A 20,234-nucleotide genomic window follows, 5' to 3' on the forward strand; every position below is an offset into this window, starting at 1 on the left:
CAGCGGCCATGGCTCACGGGCCCAGCCGCTCCGCGGCATGTGGGATCCTCCCGGACCGGGGCACGAACCCGCATCCCCTGCATCGGCAGGCGGACTCTCAACCACTGCGCCACCAGGGAAGCCCCAATTTTTATTTTTACAAGAGCAGCAGAAACAAAATGTGCTTTCTATCCCACCTTCATTGTTTTTATTTATTTATTTATTTATTCATTCATTTATTTTTTTTGGAGTATAGTTGATTTACAATGTTGTATTAGTTTCAGGTGTACAGCAAAGTGATTCAGATTTATATACATATATATATATTCTCTTACAGATTCTTTTCCCTTATAGGTTATTACAAAATATTTAGTTCCCTGTGCTATACAATAAGTAGGTCCTTGCTGGTTATCCATTTTATACTGATATATAGTAGTATGTATATGTTAATCCCAAGGTCCTAGTTTATCCCTCTGTGCCCCTTCACCATTTTTTAAAAAGCATTTAAAATTAATATTGCTCTTTTGAAACACCAATCTCTACCTCTCTTTTCCTAATTAGACCCAATAAAAATATAAGAGTAAGCATTCTTGGGAAAGCCATATTGAAAAACATCATCCAAGCCTTGAAAATCAAAATCAAGACCAAATCAATTACAGGACTTGATTCAAGTGAATTTTGTTTTTCCTCCCAAGTGATTGACAGAAAGTATGATGGGTTCAAAATATTCAAGTATTTCTGGAGTTTGGGGGAAGATATGAAGTTTGTACACAGCCTCTGACCAAAATTAGTGTGCCTTCCAGCCACGCTTTGCAGATTAATAGTAGTATACTTTCACTAGTCGCTCTCTTCTGGGAGTACAGCTCCTCAAGGAGACAGCTTTCTAGCTGAGTGTAATCCAGTAAATTAAAGGAGGAAAGGATGTAACGTGGATTCTCTACTTATGCCGTCTGGTGTGGACAGCTGCAAGACGCTATGAAACTCTTTAGTTGTCTAATGTTTGGCCTTACCTGTCAGAGGGCAGAGGCCCTGGGAACAGATACAAACTCCACACACACACACCCGCAAACCCTAATCCTTTCCCCTCCCTTCTTCACTCAACACACATTAGGCACCTCATGATGCTAAGCTAACCGCCCACCCTCAGAGGCCTTACCTGTCGGCTTTCTTGATCAGGATGGCCCTGAAGATGTGCTCGAGGGGCGTCTTCTCCCGCTCATGGGTTGGCTGCACGAAGGGGTGCAGGGCCACCAACGAGAAGCCCTGCTGGTACAGCTCCAGCAGCTGGGCGGGCAGGTCACGAAGGGAGGCCAGCCTCACGGCCGAGGCCCGTGGGAGCTCGGCTGGGAGTGGAGAGAGGGGAGGCTCATCAGAGACCCACCCAGACCGGCCACCCCACGCATCCACATCCCTCTCCCCTCAGCTCAGCAGAAAATCTCCAGGTCGCCTCTCAGTCACATGAGTCTGTTCCCATCTTAACTACTGTCTTCAAGGGAACCTACAAAACTGCTGGTTAATTTCCAACTCATCCGTAAGTACTGATGGCTGGATGGCTTAAAATTAGAGCCAGTTTCTCAGAGATCACACTGGAAAAGTCACTTCCACCCCCTCAGAAAATAAAAAAGAAAGAAATGAAGATGGAGGAGGATCACAAGACAATGACAACTGCACACAAACGTAAAATTGCCGGGTGGCAAAAAGCAGCAGCAAAACACAGTCCAAAGACAAACTGGAACAACATTTCTGTGCCACTTAAGACAAAAGGGTAATTTCTTTAACAGGCAAAAAACAGAAACAAGAACAAAAACAAGAAAAATGGGCAAAATTTACAAACAGGCAATTTCCTGAAAAGCATAAAAGGGTAATCAATACTTGAAAGGACACTCAAATTAACTCAACATTAGAACTATGCAAAACAAAACAAATAAGTGTTTTCCCCCTATTGAATTATTTTAAAATAGGGGTTTAAAAAAACCTTTTTGAGAAGGGCAGACAAGATTTCAGAAGTCAAGAGATTCAAGTGACAAGTCTTCCAGCCCAATCCCCCGCCCCTCAGGCTCTTTCCCTAGAGGCAATCAGTACTATCCATTTTCTTTTGTATATATGTTAATAATCGCTGAATCTGTACACAAATAAGTTTATATATCTATCTCACTTTTTTTACACAAATGGTAGGATAATGTTACAACCCAGCTTTTTCTCCATTTTTATCAATTAACAGTATCCTTTTCTTGGAGATCATTCCATGGCAGTACACAGAGCTCTTCCTCATTCTCTTTACAGCTGCACAAGTGTTCCAATCTGTGGTACTGTGAGGTACCACAGATTATTCAAACTTTTGCTTTCATAAGTAATACTGTAACGAAAAACATCACTCCTACATGATTTCACATGCATTCATGTACGGTATACCTAAAAAAGTTAATTCCTAGGTGTGGAATTGCTGGGCTCAAGATAAATGCATTGTAATTTTTTTAGAGACTGCCAAATCTCCTCCACAGTGCAGTAAGGGCTTACCGTTATCAGTGAGGTACAAAGGTATTTCTTTTCCCATGCCCTGGCTAATCTCACGGAGAAAAAAATGATCCCTGTGAGGTGGTAATTTATATTTCTCATTATGTAATTTGTACTTTTTCTTATTAAACATCTCATGTTTAAATGCTATTTATGTTGCCTTTTCTGTTAACTGTTCAAAATCTTTGCCTAGTTTTCTACTGGGTTATTGGTCTTTTTTCTATTGATTTGTAGGAGCTCTTTATATATTAGGAAATTCATTTCTTATTTGTAATAACAGTTGCAAATATCTTTCCCAAATTATTGTCTTTTGACTTTGCATGACATGGGTTTTGCGATGAAGAATTTTTTTTAATAAAGTTGAATTTATCATTCTTGCCTTCAATGGCTTCTGAGTTTTATGTCATAGCAGAGAGACCTGGAATATAAAACAATTCTCTTGTGATTTCCTGTAGTAATATTTCAGTTTTTGCATGCAAATCTTTGCTCCATTTGGAATTTATGCAGTAGGAATTCAACTTTTCCCACCCACCCCCAGTTTATCCATTTTTCCGCATTGATTTGAGATGCCACCTTTATCATATATTATATTCGTAAGTATATTTAAGTCTATGACAGTGATCTATTAATCTATTCTAACAATTTTAGTTTCATATTATGTTTTAAAATCTGGTCAGGCTATTTCCTGAATCTTCCTATCTTCCTGTTTATTTTCTGAATCTTCCTGTTTCTTCTCAATTATTTGTTTTTCCAAATGGTCTTTAAAATCAGGTCATCAAATTGTCCCTCAAAAAAAAAATCTTGTTGATACTTTTATCGGATCATGTTCAAATTACAGCTGAACTGAGAGAGAATGGATTTTTTTTCTTTTTAACCATTTTTAAAATTGAAGTATAGTTAATTTACGATTTATGATGTTGTGTTAGTTTCAGGTGTACAGCAAAGTGATTCAGTTATACCTATCTATATATGTCTATTTTTGTTGAGATTTTTTTCCATTATAGGTTATTACAAGATATTGAATATAGTTCCCTGTGCTGTACAGTAGGTCCTTGTTGGTTATCTATTTTATATATAGTAGTGTGGATATGTTAATCCCAAACTCCTAATTTATTGCTCCCCCTCACACTATTTGATTATATTTTTAATCCACAGGAATTGGAAATTGAAGCCAAACAATATTTTACAGAAAGTTAACAACATCAACCTCTTGAGAATGGATACTTTCATCACGCTGCAAGTTTCCATCCAAGAACATTGCATGATTTTCGTTTATTCAAGACTCTTTTGGGGTCCCTCGGGTGCATATTAAAATTTTCTTCACATAGATACTGCACACTTGTGAAGTTTATTCCTAGTTATTTTATATTTTATTGCTATTTGAATTGGGTTTTTTTCTCCTTTTACTTCTGTGATCTCCATCGTGGGCAAGAATGTTGGAGAAACAGTCATGCTCATGGCGGTTGATAGTGGTGAACCTTTCTGGAGGGCCGTGTGGTATTTTCCCTCAATCCTAAAAGTGCATTTGCACTTTGTCCAGCAACCTTGCCACTGAGTTTTATGCCTATGGCTGGACTCCTAAATGTTTCTCAAGATATGTGGGTAAAGATATTCATTACAGGGTCATCACAACAGCAAAAACCTAGAACCAAGGAGTTCTTCATTGGAGGGCTAGCTCAACACTGGGACACCCCAATGATGAATCCTCTGAACCATTAATATGTGTTACATGCGGATGAAAATGTGCCCAAGATCCATGACTAAGTTAAGAGACAAGGTGTCTAACAGCGTTTATCACAGGATACTTTAGTATTAAAAAATTAGAAGGATAGATAGACATGGATAAAATTTTTTCTGGAAAAAATAACAAAAACATCAATATTGGAGAGACTGGAGTAGGGAGGTGAGGATGAGAAGGTAGTTTTTACTTTATTTTGTACTTTCAATACTATTACCGTCAATACAGCAATCATTTGGGTGGAGGCTTTATGAGACATTTTAATTTTCTTCTTTACATGTGAAAAATACCTAAAATTTTAATGTATTTTTTAAAATACTGTGTTACTTTAAAACAAACTTAAAAACAAAATCTAGGGGTACTTAAGAATACTCTTAACATCAGCCACTGTAGCCCTCACTTCCATACATCAGGCAAGAAATTTACAGGAAGAAAAATCTACAGCAATGAGTCATTCTAAAGCAAGTGTCCAGCATCCTGGAGAAATCGCCATGAATAACAGTGACAAAGATAAGGCTGGCCAGGAAAGCTGGAAAGCATGCAATCTTTCCCTTGAAGAGTACATTCTACATATGCCGCCAGATAGAAAAAAATCTTGAAGGTACGTCTGAAAAGAACACTGAGCCCGTCCACACTCCTAGGCACAGCAACCCGGCGGACCAGAGGGGCAGCCTCTCCAAGCCTGCCCCACCGTCCAGCAGCAGAGGCGACACCCAAAATCCTTGGAAATGGAGACCCTTGGGCGCCACCCCAGACCTACCGAATCGGAATCGGAGCCATCTATGTCTTCACAAGCCCTCGAGGAGATTAAGAGGCTGAGAACTACCTTCTAGAGGGTTTCCCTTTGGCACGCCTCTAAAGGGCAGGGAACCTTTGGATCTAAGGGCACACACCCACCTGTGACCCGCACCCCAACTCCACACAGCCAGGACCCTGGCTGTCCCTGCCGTGGCAGCTCCAGGCCCCCTGCGGGGTTCTGCACAGGCTTCTCCCCGAGTCTGTGTGCACCCCCAGGCCCAAGGCGGCACAGAGACTAGGGGGAGGCGAGCGGGGAGACACTGCTGTGGGGGCAACATTTAAGGAGCACCAAAAACTCAGTAACCACTGCGAATCAACATTAAATGCAATATGTTAAAAAGTGAACATGAATGCCGAAAGTCTATAATGAACAAACTATCAAAAAGTTTACTAAGGACAGCATCCGTATTATTGATTTTTCTTTTGCCTCAAGCTTGGCACAGCCCTGTTACTGATCTCCTCTTTTTAAAAGATGTTGCCTCACTTGCCTCACCCTAGTGCCGGCCCAGCCCAACATCTCTTGCCCTCTTGTCCAGGGCCCTGCGAAGGACAGGAGTGGGCCTGTATGTAGGTTGCTCCAGGGGAACCAGGGGCAGGTCTCCTGCACTGTCAGGAAATGACGAAGCAACAGAATCGTGTGTGTCACAGACGCTGTTGTTTTATTTAAAAAACTGAATGAACTTTTGGTAGGAGTGTAAGCCCTTCTGGAGGGTAATTTTATAATATCCATCAGACCTAAAAATACCACGCGGCACAAAGATCCCCTCTTCTGTGATAAAACTGTACATAAAGAGCATCTGTGAGTCATCACATATGAGACCTCAAAGTCAGCCTCTACAGGTTGGTATTTTGTAAATGTTTCGAGTATTTCAGACTCTTTCTGCTACAGTAAAATAAACCTGTGCCAAGATTTTGATAATTTGTATGTTTCTTTCCTCTTATGCACGATCCTATAATCTTAAAAATGAATAAAAGCAGTTGACGTGTTTAGAAGACTTGGGATTCTAGGATCAGCTGTGCTCCTCCCTGGCATCGATCCTGGGCCTGTGAATGGTCAGTTTCCGCGTATAAAACGGAGATGACATCGTGGGCCTGTCTTCCCTCAGAGAGTGTTTATAAGCATCACGTGGGATCCTTACATGTGTAAGGATGCGTGCGTAAACGATGAAGCTCCGAACAACAGAGTTCAGTGGTGCTGGGAGTGGCGAATGGACTGGTCCGCTGCAGCTGCTGATGACAATTCGGTGCTGGGACATCAGATCCTCCACATCCCCATCCACAGCCCTTCACCTCCACGCTCCAAATCAGTGCACTAAAAATATTAGTCAATCAACCACTTTATAGCTAAATGCTTCCTGAATGAAATATAATACCTTTAAAATTTTTATCTTCAAATCTAAAGATGTATCTCCTGTCAAAACTCAGCAATTTTATAGCTTTAATTTTGGGTATGCATGCTGTCAAAGTTGAGCTTCGTGGTTAAAAAACAAATAAAAATAAATTTCAACTATCCTATAATAAAAAAAAAAAAAAAACAGCGCCGACTGCAAACATGATTAAAGGCCTAATTTCACATTTCTTTTTGAACTTTAACCTTAAAAAGAAACCCTGGTTCTTGTAAAGTGACCAATCCCCCAGTATTACTACTAGGAAAACAAACAAGGGAATGACTTATCTGTTTGGATGAACATACCAGTCGTGGGCTCTTGGACTATTTCTCACCCCCACCCATCAGAATGACCTCTCCACTATTTTTGTTCTGTAATATTTGCCTGATTTCATTTACAAATCACATAACCTTGGGCAAGTCATGTAATTCCCACCCCATCTCTTGGGTCCCTCATTTTTAAAATGAAAACCCCGGACAGGCAATTCCCAAAGGAGCTTCCAACTTTAAAATGCAATGATGTTATCATTTCAATTTGGAGACTAAGGTACAAGTCTCTAACTAAAAAGTGACATTGGAGAATACAATAAATGTTTCCAACGTGAACTGAAAGAGTCCTCCCAAACCAGAGCCAAAACGAGAATAAGGAACAACCACATGTTCGGGTGGGTAGAGAGATGGAAACAGAGGCAGTAAAAGAATCTGCTGCTGGTGCAGCAGGATAAAAGTCACCGCTGAAGATGAGGGCACTGATGGGGCTGTCTTAGCCAGTGTTACCCTCCAGCCTGAGGAAGTGTCAGCATTAGGGCCCAACACCCATTTGAAGGTCACATTTTTCTCTCCACTTTCTAAACTGTCTTGTTTCATACACTTGGTTAACAGCAATCAGTCTGCAAGCTGGGGTCCAGGCTGGACATCCCCGTGCACCAGCTCAGGGAGCTGTCTTCTTCCCATATGGGGACACATGCTGCTACTGTACAAAGCCCAGTTCTCCAGCCTGGCAGGGGCTGGGTCTCATCCTATGACCTGTAGCAGGTCTGGGACAGATCCCAAGGCCAGGAACTGGGGCCCCAGGGCCCAGATGGATAAAGTAAGTAAGAGACAGAGCCAGGGGATGAGCAGTGAACACAGAGGGCCCACCTCCCCAAGGGGGTGGCATCTTGTCCTTCTAGCCTGGTTACTGCCAATGGGCACGTGGGCCCATTGGTGCCAGAACGTCGAGTTTTTACCTTCAAGAAGTCAGAAATCTTGATCCTCATAGAAACTCTCCTAATCTTTAGATTTGGCAAGTAAGTCCTATTTTATTTTCAACCCCATATGGCCCAAAGCCAAGACCTGGTAGGTCGCAGTGTCTGGCTGGGGCATTTGATAAACGTGGGAGGATGGATGCCCCACACCCTTCCCCTCCCTGATGGTGGCACTGCCAAGGGACGGTGTGACTGCCAGTCAGGAAATGACCAGCTTACCAGTGTGCTCATTCCTACATCATCACGACTTATCCAAGTCTTCAAGGACATGTCCGCAGGTATTTGACACACGGCTCTATTTCCTTTCTACTTTCTGTCTCTATGAATTTGACTACTGGAGGTACCTCATACCAGCGAAATCATATATTTGTCCTTTTGTGACTGGCTTATTTCACTTAGCATAATTTCTTCAAAGTTCATCTATGTTGCAGCATCCGTCAGGATTTCTTTCTTTTTCAAGGCTGAATAATATTCCATTGTATGTATATATCACATTTTTTAAAAACTGAAGTCAGTTGATTTACAATGTTGTGTTAGTTTCAGGTGCACAGCAAAGTGATGCAGTTATACATACATACATATATGTATATTCTTTTTCAGATTCTTTTCCCATATAGGTTATTACAAAATATTGAGTAGAGTTCCCTGTGCCATACAGTAGGTCCTTGTTGGTTATCTATTTTATAGATAGTATTGTGTATATGTTAACCCCAAATCCCTCCCTTTTCTATACTGATGTAGACATGAACAAAGAGGTTAGAACCACATAACTATATTTCAAATCCCTTGGAAATCTTTTTTTCCCTCATTCAATTACCAATGAGAGGCTTTTTTAAAAATCAAAACACAGAAAGTACTGCTAGAAAGGTATTTTGGGTAACATGAGAGTCCAAAGGTTTTGTTTTGAAATAAGTGGGGTGTTTTTTTTCTTTCAGAAAATAACTCCATAGAAATAAATAAACCATTATTCCAGGAGTTTAAAAAGAAAGGAAGGAAAACAGGGGGAAAAGCATAATCTACACAACCACATATTTCTTAACACTCCTGGGACAAAGGAGATTGTGTTTTTGCTATGACTATGTTTGTTTAGCAGAAACATTCTGCAGCCCTGTTTATTCCCTGGAAACGAAGCCCTTCAGACATCTGCAGAAGAGCCAAAGCGATGTTTCTCCTAATTCAAACTTCATTATAGGGAAGGTACCAGCTTCCAACACAAGGAAGAAAGCACTGCGCACGAAGACTTCACATCTCACTCAAGTCTCTACAGCAGGCGACACACGCTGACCCTCAACAGCTCCTATGATTTTGCCCAGCAATCATTTGTGACTTTCACCTAATTATTCAAAGTCCCAACTTTGCTTTTCTAATTACATCCACTAATAGATCTGTCAATACCAGGGAGCCCAACAGGAGAGAGAGACACTATCTCCCCGGGTCATTTCCTTCTCAGGTGAAACTGATAATGACACTGTTCAACTCAATCTTTTTTTCTCTAATTTCCTGGAAGGCCACCATTTCTATAACATCAATCTGGCTGAACTTTGCAGTAGATCCAATTTAGCAAAAAAGTAAAATCAATCACTTTTCGATGTGGGGTTTTTCACTGTATAAGTAAAAAATGGGAATTCATTTTTTTTTTTTTTTTGGCCACGCCGCACAACTTACAGGATCTTAGTTCCCCAATCAGGGATCGAACCTGCGGCCCCTGCGGTGGAAACGTGGAGTCTTAACCACTGGGCCGCCAGGGAAGTCTCAGGAATTCGATTTTTTAAATAATGTTTGCAGCCCGTGTCTTCGGTGTTATTTCTAAATCTGTGGCATAAACCTTTCATTTTAGGATTTTCAAATTCAGATTTCTGTCATCTTTTTATCAAATAAACTCATGTTTCTGAAACTTAAAAAAACCCACACATCCAGGCTCAGGAGACCACACCATTAAAACACTATTTATTCTTTCATAGTTTGTTAATTGGAGTGAAATTCCCTTAACATAAAAATCAGTCATTTAAAAGTGAATGATTCAGTGTCATTTAATACATTTGCAATGTTATACAACCATCACCTCTGTCTAGTTCTAAAATGAGGAAACTGCATATTCATTAAGCAGTTATTCCCCATCCTCTCTCCCCCAGCCCCTGGCAACCACCAATCTGCTTTCATAAAACACAATTCTTAACACCTTAACTAAATCATGGATAAACTCAATAGGGAAATCTCAGTAGGAGTAAAAGCACTTCTTTAAGCTTCCATAAACCTAGGATCCTACAGGTCGACCAGGCAGTAATTGACAAAGCAACAGATGCTCATCAAATGAGTTCCTAAGATGCAGGCCACTGGTCCACAGATGCTTATTAAACATCAGACCTGTGACAAAAAGGGAGGCTGTAAAGGGGAGCAGGGAGTCAAGCTGTTATTGGTTTGCTTGTCATTCCAAAGAGTCACACACAGTCATTGAATTACACACACACACACAATACCGTACTATAAAAAATTCAATGTCTAGGTGTTTGTAAGGAGAGGGCCTGAATAATTCCTGTTGACGATACCCACTGATCAGACTCCGAAGATGGCACAATTGCTCATCTCACCTCACCAGTCCATTTTGTCAGAGAAGACACAGGCTAAGATTCATCCAGAAAGCTTTTCAAGAAACACCAGGCACCGCGCTGCTTAGATCTCACAGTGAGAGTATTCAAATATTAAAGGCAACCAGCTAGAAACTGAACCCAGAGTATTAATAAAATATTTCACACACTTAAAAGTACTTTTTATAGAGAAGAGAAGACATGAAGGATTACCAAGTCTTCAGAACTTCTAACCAAACTTATCCACACCAGATCCAAGAAGAGCTTAGCATGAGTCAGAAGGGAAGCTAGTTATCAGTATTTTACGCCATTTTCCTAACTGAGCGTGAGAGCACGAAAGCTGACACTCCTGAAGTTCTCTTTTGATTTTGAGAATACAATAAACTGATTTCATCAAAGACCAGCCACTAATGACTATGTACAAACAATATGGAAATGAAACTATTTAGAATGTAAATGAGACCCTATATGGATTTCCATGAGAAAGTCTCAAGACTTTGCATAAAAGGAATCAGCACTGAAAATCTTCAGCGCTGGAAACGTTGCTAGTCCAAACTGAATGTGCCATACGTGTAAAATGTACATGAGATTTCAAAGACTTGGCACGAAAACAAGAATGTAAAATACCTAAGTAAAGAAGTTTTTTTTTATATTGGTAACACACTGAAATGACAATATTTGGGATAGTTGAGGATTAAGTAGAATATATTAAAATGAATTTCTACCTGTTTTAAATGTGGCTACAGGAAAATTTAAACTCACATATGGGGCTCACATATATTTCCACTGGACAGCACTGCTCTTATGATTACTTACCATTCGTTTGTTGTAACATTAATCACTATTTTTAATTATACAAATTATTCATTTAATTTTTTTTCTGTCCTTCCCAATAAATAAGTTCTGCCAGGCCAGAGCCCAGGCCAGGTTTATTCGCCAACAAGCTGGCCAACCCAGAGTGCCTGGAGAAAGCTCATTAACAATCATCGTTAAATGAAGAAATTCTCCATTGATTGGTACGGCCACACGTCATGACCACACCAGTACTTTTTCCATCAAAGAAAGGCCAATGCAAACTGCCACCTGCAGCTACTCGGGGGCGTAGTTAACTTTGAAGTCCCCCCTCTGGGCTCCAAAGTAAATTAGCCACGATACCAAGATGAAAGAAACCATAAATAGTCCTAGAAAACCATCACCCAGTGATGAACTTTTTTTCTTAACCATGGTAAAATATACATTAAAAATGTACCATTTTAGCCATATTTAAGTGTACAATTCAATGGCCTGAAGTACATTTACACTGTTGTGCAACCATCACTACCAGGCACCTCCAGGAAACCTTCTTTTAACCACCAGTGTCACCTGCACCTCCCACCCAACCCTTCACCTCAGCCACCCAAGGAGAAAGGACACCTCACCTCCACTGTGCCATCCTTCCTTCCTCTCTCCCCTGTGGTATGAGCAGGAGATACAAGAGCAGCAAGGAGAAAAAAAAAGCTGCTATGAGTCATAATAATTCCCAAATGTGAAAATCTGCCTCTGGAAAAAAATCAAATTTGGTATGACAACGGAAGCGAAGGAAGAATGTAAAACATTTCACTTTGCTGAGGCGGCCAAATGACAGCACAAAGATCATGCATCTTAACCCCAAACAGCATAAAATGGAAAAAAAAAAAGGAATTTCCCCAAAAGTCTGGTGCCCCAATGGCATAAGTGCACTTCAGTTTGGCATTTACACAGGACACAAGAGAATATTAGTATTTCTTTTTATCCTGAGTCATTATCATAAGGGTCTCCACTCTATAACAGAGTTTTACATTGGTATGTCAATAAAGTCTTTACTTAGGAGAGTATTTTTTATTTCAGAATATAATACGATAAAATAATACACTGTGGAAACTGTTGGAAAGCATAAAAATTCACCATGCACAAGACTAGTTTTAAGTGCTTATGACAGAATAAACCCCACTCTCTCCAGGCTTCTTTTTTTTTTTTTTTTTTTGCGGTACGCGGGCCTCTCACTGCTGCGGCCTCTCCCATTGCGGAGCACAGGCTCCGGACGCGCAGGCTCAGCGGCCATGGCTCACGGGCCCAGCCGCTCCGCGGCACGTGGGATCTTCCCGGACCGGGGCACGAACCCGGTTCCCCTGCATCGGCAGGCGGACGCACAACCACTGCGCCACCAGGGAAGCCCTCTCTCCAGGCTTAGTACAACTTCTACCCACAAAGGAAGCCCACTCGTAGGTTCAGAGGCACGATCCCCAGACACACCAACAAATGCACATCAGTGGATTCTCCTTTCCTTGCTGTAGTGGAGACACACCACGTATTCTGTGGCACAGTCAATAAACCATTCACAAACTTACCAAAAGTTCCATATATTTCAAATGCGTTTTAATAAATAAAATTCTTATGTGTATGACATCACAAAAGATTCAACAGAACTCAAATGAGGACAGGACCAGACAGGTCTCATGCTCTAAAAAAGGTTTCGAGCACCTGCATGTTCAGCTTTGCATGAACAATTACTACTTTCATGCACAAACTCCCAAATTGGTGCGTGGAAATAGAAAATCGTACACGCGGGCTCCGCTAAACAATTTGCATGCAAAATTGTCATCGGTACTCTCCAGTTTATTTTTTGCCATATAAGATATGGGGGTCTGTGATGCCTCGGGAGACTGATTTGAAGAGACATTTTGGTACCCACTATTAAAAGGGGGAGGCCCTGATGGTGTCCGGGGTCTATGCATGCATGTAAGTCCCTCCCAGCTGCCTTCTCATGTAGTTCAGTGGAAGAGCAGAAAAGCTTGAGAATGAGATGAAGTAGAATAATGGGCAACAGATATTCTTCAGAATAATAAAACAGAGAAGAAACATGGTAAAAAAATAAAATAATTTGTATTGACACCCAGAAAAATGCCATCTATCAATGACAGTTTGCACAAGAAGGGAAAGATGGATATTACCCAGGCAGGAAAAAGGACTTCCCTGATTCGGCCAGTGATACATACTGAAATGGACCACCCGGAAGCTTGGCCTTGGAGCTTGCCAGTGAGATCTGATAGGGATCTATGTGCTCATAAGGTTTCTCTAACAGTTCCTCCCTCCCTTCCTTCTTTCCTCTCTTCCACTTGAAATGCAGTTAGTGTGAACTGAGATACGCTGGAAGTGTGAAAAACACACAAGATTTCAAAGACTTCGTAGAAAAAAAAGAATGTGAAATATCTCAGAATGTTTTACTGATCACATGTTGAAATGATAGTATTCTGAATATACTGGGTTACATAAAATATATCGTTAAAATTAATTTACCTATTTTAATTTTTTTAATGTGGCTACGAGAATATTTTAGATTCATGCCTCACGTTATATTTCTATTGGACAAGGTCTGTTCTAGAACCTCTTGTTTTAAATTTATTTATGTATTTACTTACTTAAATTTTTTATTTTAAACTAATCTGCAGTCCAAAAAACATGATCCCTTCTCTAATTTTATTTTAAATTAGATCTATGGCTCACATTATATTTCAACTGGATAGGCTTGATCTAGAACCTTTTATTTTAAATAAATTAATTATTTTATTTATTTATTTATTTTAAACTTATTTCAGTCCAAAAAACATGATCCCTGCTCTACTTTTATTAAACTGCCAATTTAACTCCTTACTAAGCATCCGTTAGCCACAGCCATCAGTAAGGTCACGTCTCTTCCCAAAATAAACCTGTAACACCAAGGAATGGGGCAAAGCTGCCAGAATATTTACAGTGTGGGATCAGTGAGTCACCTGCCTTCAAGCACATTAAATCGTTTCTTCTTACTCATTGTCACTACTCCAAATTGGAGGGAAAAAGCAAAACTTCCTACAATCTTCGCGTTCGATGTTTTGGTCCCTGAGCCCTTGAATATTTGCTCTTGGAGACTTCCTAGTATCACAATCACACCAGCTCCTAAAGTGTTCACTTCTCTGGAGCAAGCGGGTTTCCAGCCTTTTTCTGTCCCTGCTCCATCGGCAGCTCCAAACGCCCTCCCGCATCTTACCTCTCCCCCCACGCGGGGAATCTCAAACTGAGCATCTCACCTGCAAATCACTGTTCTGGCAAAACCGGAAACAGCTGCAGAGGCCACCAGCCAGCCAGCATCATGGCTGAGATTATTCATATCAGAAATATCACTAGACCTTCAGTCTATTTTAAGTCCTTGGAAGTGCTTTGGACTGGATTTTCTGGATGATTTATGTTACATTCCAGAAATGCAAATTCTCCCTCACGCACTTAATAAACATCCCTGTGGTCACGTTTCTATTTAACAGAGCCGTCTCCCTTCCTGGGATTCCCTGCCTGGCTCCTTTGAGGGTAGGATGAAGGCTTCATGATATTCTGAATTCCCACATATTAGTAAGAAGTGAGTATTATTATTACTTTTTTACCACTGCAGTTCAGTCTGTCTTAATTCTAAACAACGTATGCAAATAGAGAACAGAAACCTGGAATTGAATTATAGGGTAGAAAGTTGGTGATGTCTCAAAGCTGGCTAAGGCAGAGATGGGTGGTGTAGCGGCCAAGGTTGCACTTCTGTGGTGTAGTGGAAAGAGCGCTGGGTTGGAGTCCAGGAGTCTTTTAGAGTCCTGATTCTGCTGCTAGCTCTGTGTCCATAGCCAGTCGTTTAATCCCTGGGGACATCATGTTATGATCTGTAAAATGAGGGGACTGGCTTTGGTAATGAGAGAGACTTCACAGTGTTGAGGTTAAAGGCATAGGCTCTGAATGCCTGGGTTTGAATCTTGCGTCCACCACTTACCAGCTGTGCAACCTTGGGAAAGTTACTGAACCTCTCTGATCCAGAGGTTCCTAATTTTTTAAATGGAGATAATAATAATACATAGCTCAGGGGCTACCTGAGGTGAAATCTCAGTGCCACCCCTCACTAGCTGTATGACCTGAAGTCTGCCAGCAGCCTGGTCAGGTATGAATGTCTCTCATACCTGTACTGCATCCAGGGACTTCTGTAGGCAATTAGTTTCATCAAGCAACACCAGGTAGACATAAACCTGTCTCTGACTGCTCCTGAGACAGGACAGGTACTCTGAACCCAGGATTAACAAACACTAAAAAAACTAACCTAATATCTGTTCCCCTTCTTAGGATACCCTATTTTCAAGTCTCTTTCTTTCTTCTTTATTTTTCCCCCGTAAGAAAACAAAACCAAAGAAATGGCTGGGAGATGAGGGAGAGAGAAATGGCGAACACAGCTCCTGGAGCTCCAGTCTGCAGGGACTGAATGGATGGCGGTGATAGGCACTGCTGGGTGTTGGTCATGGTGGCTGCAACAAGCTCTGTGGCATCTGAAAGGAAACGGTAAGTAGGCCACTGGCTATGAGGTCTGCAGCTCAGAAAAAGGAGAACTCTGCATTGGGGATACAAGGCCAAGAATCATCTACTAAGCATAAACGCTCACTGAGGGCCTGGGCTCAGATAAGCTCTCGTGACGAGAGCTCTCGTGAACACACAGAGGGAACAGCAGGCCTACAGCCGAGATGGCAAAACTCTCCACATTCAGTGGCCAGTCGAAGATGGACAGATCTGCAAAGGAGGCAGAGGAGCAGCCAGAGAGGTAGGGAGAAAACCAGGAGAGCGTGGGAGAGAAGCCAAGAAGGAGGGAAGAAGAAGCAGGAGAAAGCATCATAAGCGACCCCCCTCTGACCCAGGGCCCCGGGTCAGCCAAAGCCCTCCTGCCTTCTAGGATGCCCGGCCTGGCAGACTGTACCATACACCTGCGACCTCCTGCTGCACCAGCTGGGCCCAGTCCCAAGCCTGCCGATGCCACTTACACTGGTTATGAAGGGGAAGTTTAATCAATCATTACACAAACTGAAATAGAGTGAACGAGAGTTGTTTCTTAGGATTCCATAAGAGAGAGCTGCTAAGAGAAATGGCTGTCAAAGTGGATGAGAGGGAGAAAATAATAAGAGAGGAAGGGAGTAGTAACTTTTAAGTGTACAATGTTATACTCCGATTGCTTTGTATGCATCGAACATCTCCCTCTATCTTAAAAAAAATTTAATTGAAAAGTTTAGATGGTATATTGAGGGTTTACACAAAAAGATAATGTAGATCTTTAATCAGAAACATGATCAAAGACCACATCCCCACATCTAAGAGACAGGCACATGAATGTAAATTTTTGTGTTTGATGCTAAATTAAATGTTTAAGGCATATTACATATATATATATATATATATATATATATATATATATGAATGATTCTCTGTACAAACCGACTTTTTTGATTTACTAACCAATATTTTTGTGTTTGATGCTAAATTAAATGTTTAAGGCATATTACATATATATATATATATATATATATATATATATGAATGATTCTCTGTACAAACCGACTTCTTTGATTTACTAACCAATATTGGTCTCAGCTATGACAATGAGGGAGTGGCCAGCATTGCCAAGCCCTTCAGTAATACAAGGAATAGGAAACATCCATCCCAGCGTTTAGAGACAGCTGTGAGTGGAGAAATGTAGCTAAAGTCAGGCTGGGGACAAGTCAACTGTCATCTGACGACCCTGCAGCCTGTTCTTCCCCAGCCATCATATTCTTTTCCACTTAGTGTTTTAGTGCTTTCTAACCTGCTTTCCTGAGAACCATGGTTTCCAAGGATTTTATAGCTAAAAGAGCCCTTAAAGATGATGATGACGATGATGATGTTTGTGAAATGATAGAAGTGTTTCAGAAAGAATACGAACAACAGTGATAACAATGATAGCTAACTTCCATTGAACATATATCTTATGCCAGACATTGTTTTATTTGCTTTACATGCATCCTCATTTAATTATCAAACCACCCCTGAGCTATGTATTATTATTATCTCCATTTTAAAAATGAGGAAACTCTGGATCAGAGAGGTTCAGTAACTTTCCCAACGTTGCACAGCTGCTAAGTGGTGGACCTAAGATTCAAACCTAGGCATTCAGAGCCTATGCCTTTAACCTTGACACTATGAAGTCTCCCTAATTGCCCAAGCCAGTCAGTCCCCTCATTTTACAGATAACTTGATGTCCCCTGGGATTAAACAACTGGCCATAGACACACAGCTAGCAGCAGAATCAGGACTCTGAAAGACCCCTGGACTACACATCATGCTCTTTTCACTGTACCACAGAACTGTAACGGGTGCAGCAGGATCAGAACAAAGGACTCCTAGAAACCAACAGGCACCGTCTCCTTGCTTCTGCACAACTGTGGCCTCCATGGTGCTCCTTCCAAGGTTCTGCGTTTTGTTTCCGTTCCATCAAGAGTCAACTGCTTGGATCAGTGTTTTCCTTGAAAGGCTGATCACAACAAAGACTTTCTTTGAAATGCAGCGTGTATTTCTTCAATGAATTTGGCAGTGTAATCACGGTGGAAAAAACAAGTACAGCATGGATGTGTGCACCATGTTCACAGCCAGGAAATCTACAATTCGGGAACCAGAAGAATAAGAATGGCTACCTAGTGATTATAAATAACCATCAGAAACCAGTCTTGCTTCATTTCAGGGTATGGCACATGAAAGCAAAGCAACTATTTAAAAGCAAATCCAATATTAACATTTAAATGTTCACAGTGATATTCAAAGACATTTATAAAGTGGGCACTGACGTAATTCAGGTGAGCAAATGCAAATAACATGTTGCTGATCTTCTCCATGTCCCTGGACTCCTAGAGGGGCAGGCAGAGGACAAAGGTCAAGGCCAAGAGGTCACCAGGTGCCTTGGCAGACCTCTACAAAGAATTTGAGCAGGACTTCCCTGGTGGCGCAGTGGTTGAGAGTCTGCCTGCCGATGCAGGGGACACGGGTTCGTGCCCCGGTCCGGGAAGATCCCACATGCCGCGGAGCAGCTGGGCCCGTGAGCCATGGCCGCTGCGCCTGCGCGTCCGGAGCCTGTGCTCCGCAACGGGAGAGGCCACAACAGTGAGAGGCCCGCGTACCGCAAAAAAAATAAATAAATAAATAAATAAATAAGTTTGCACCGTTTACTATACACTGAATCTTTTAGGCATGTACTCCTGTGTAAACCCAGGGAGATCAAGGGCCTATTTCTCAACACAGCTGCTGAGCCCCTGCATCAGGATCACCTGGGGGCGGGGCGGGGGAGGCTTGCTTACGAATGCAGACTCCCGGGCCATTTTCCCGATCTACTGAGTCAGATCTGCATCTGGACAGCCAGGGCCATTTACTTCCTTTGCTCCCTCACGTTTGAGAAGGATTGTGTGAGAGGCCTCAAAAGCCATGTTCTGGAAAAGACTGTGGGCAAAGGGTGAGCTCGCCAGGAGATAGTTCCCAATGGATCAGTGATGCCTGCGTGGTGGCGGAAGTGGGAATCCACGCAGACAGACGAGATCCCAGCCTACCTTCTCTCCTCTCCCCGCCTGTCCCTGTCTGCCTAGAGAACCCCTATCATCTTTCACAGCTCCTTCTAGAAGAAGCTTCCTCAGCCTTTCTCCAGACATCCCCGGAGCTCTCACAGTTTCTAAGCGCCTCCCCCAGAGAGGCTGGGACTTTGTCTTGCCCATTTTGCCCCCTCACAACTGGACTCCTCTTTGCCTAGCTGATAACCAGAATTCAATAAATACTCAGCAAACGAATAAACAACTAACTAGGAGAGAACGAATACGGAGTCAGTTACTGGGAAGGACAAATGGGTAAAACTGCCTCTTCCTCTGTACCATGTCGCCTCCCCCAAGATCCCTGGTCCTCCAAAGAGGTGGCAAGACAGGCTGACAAATGAGGGCTGGCAGCCAGCGAAGTCCCCGCTCCGGTACCCGGCCTTGTCTGGGCGAGTGATGGAGACTCCAGGCGGGTGGTCGGGTACCAATGGGGTTAGGGAGCGGCTGCAGCACCGTTTGCAGAGCCACCCCGGTTTGTTCAGGTGGTATGTGGTTGTGAGAAAAACTTGCTCTGTGATGATTTTCTGTAACTGTCACTTGGAGGAACGATGTTATTTTTAGGGGGCAGGGGACACCAAGGAGGCTTATTTGGCCAATGAACACAATTTGTTCGCCTGAGCTTTGCGTGTGGGTGTGAAAATCCTCACGCTAGAAACTGGGCGTTTTCAAACCCACAGGGAAGACGCTCCATAAACAGGTCAGGGGCAGGAAAATAAAAACCTCAGGATGACAAGCGCACAAATTAACCCTGGAACCAGGCGAGGGGCCAGTGACGACAGGCAGGAAACCATGAAGCTGGCCGTATGTAGAGATGAGGAAAATTCTGAAGAAGGGACATTCTGCCCAAAAGTTTTATTAGGAGAGGACGTTCACACCAGGCATTTATGGGCCCCAAAGCGCAATCTATTAGCACTGGGGGAGAAGGTGTCCACTACGTTCAAAGGACCAGTGACACTGAAAATTCAGGACCCAGAGAGGTCCTCTCTCCTCTGAGCTCACTCCCCCAGCTCTCAGATAATCAACTAATAGAGTCCAAATAATCTAATCACGAAGTAATAAATGCACATGGCAAAAACACAACGGATATCCTACTCAACAGAATTAGACATCAGCTGTTCTGTCAAGATGATAATGAAACATCAGACAATCTGTGAGAATACCATGCCAAGGAGGAGAAAGACAAATTGGGCCCCTCCACTCCTCATGGAAATTAGAAGGTTCTAAACTAATCAATTAGCTCGACACTCCCACGCTCTCCACCCCATCTCTGCATTATCATTCCTCTTCATGAAATTTCCCGGGAATCCACTTACTACTCTGTGATCGCACATATCAAATGAAAATCAAGTTCTCTGCTGAACAGGAGAGAAACTTCACATTGTAATGTAAGATGAACTGATTAAGGGCACTTGATCTACGAACAGCTAATTCTCAAAACCTCGCAGTGGAGTTGAGGAAAGGTCAGGAAGGAGGGATGCAGCTTAGTTTTGATCACACAGAAAAATGGATTCTGCCACTCAGCAGGCTGCCTTATTA

The 20,234-nt window shown here is 42.2% G+C and overlaps 1 protein-coding gene across 2 annotated transcripts in view; it reads right to left on the reverse strand.

Moving 5' to 3' along the window:
- Positions 1 to 20,234, reverse strand: part of RFTN1 (raftlin, lipid raft linker 1) — a 203,794-nt gene that overhangs the window by 123,790 nt on the left and 59,770 nt on the right. For both annotated transcript variants that reach the window (XM_028490143.2, XM_024115195.3), the window contains exon 3: positions 1,136 to 1,322. In XM_028490143.2, the coding sequence (XP_028345944.1) occupies positions 1,136 to 1,322 (187 nt within the window). The remainder of the gene's footprint in view (positions 1 to 1,135; positions 1,323 to 20,234) is intronic.

Source organism: Physeter macrocephalus, chromosome 1 (assembly GCF_002837175.3).
Source record: "Physeter macrocephalus isolate SW-GA chromosome 1, ASM283717v5, whole genome shotgun sequence".
Classification (NCBI taxonomy): domain Eukaryota; kingdom Metazoa; phylum Chordata; class Mammalia; order Artiodactyla; family Physeteridae; genus Physeter; species Physeter macrocephalus.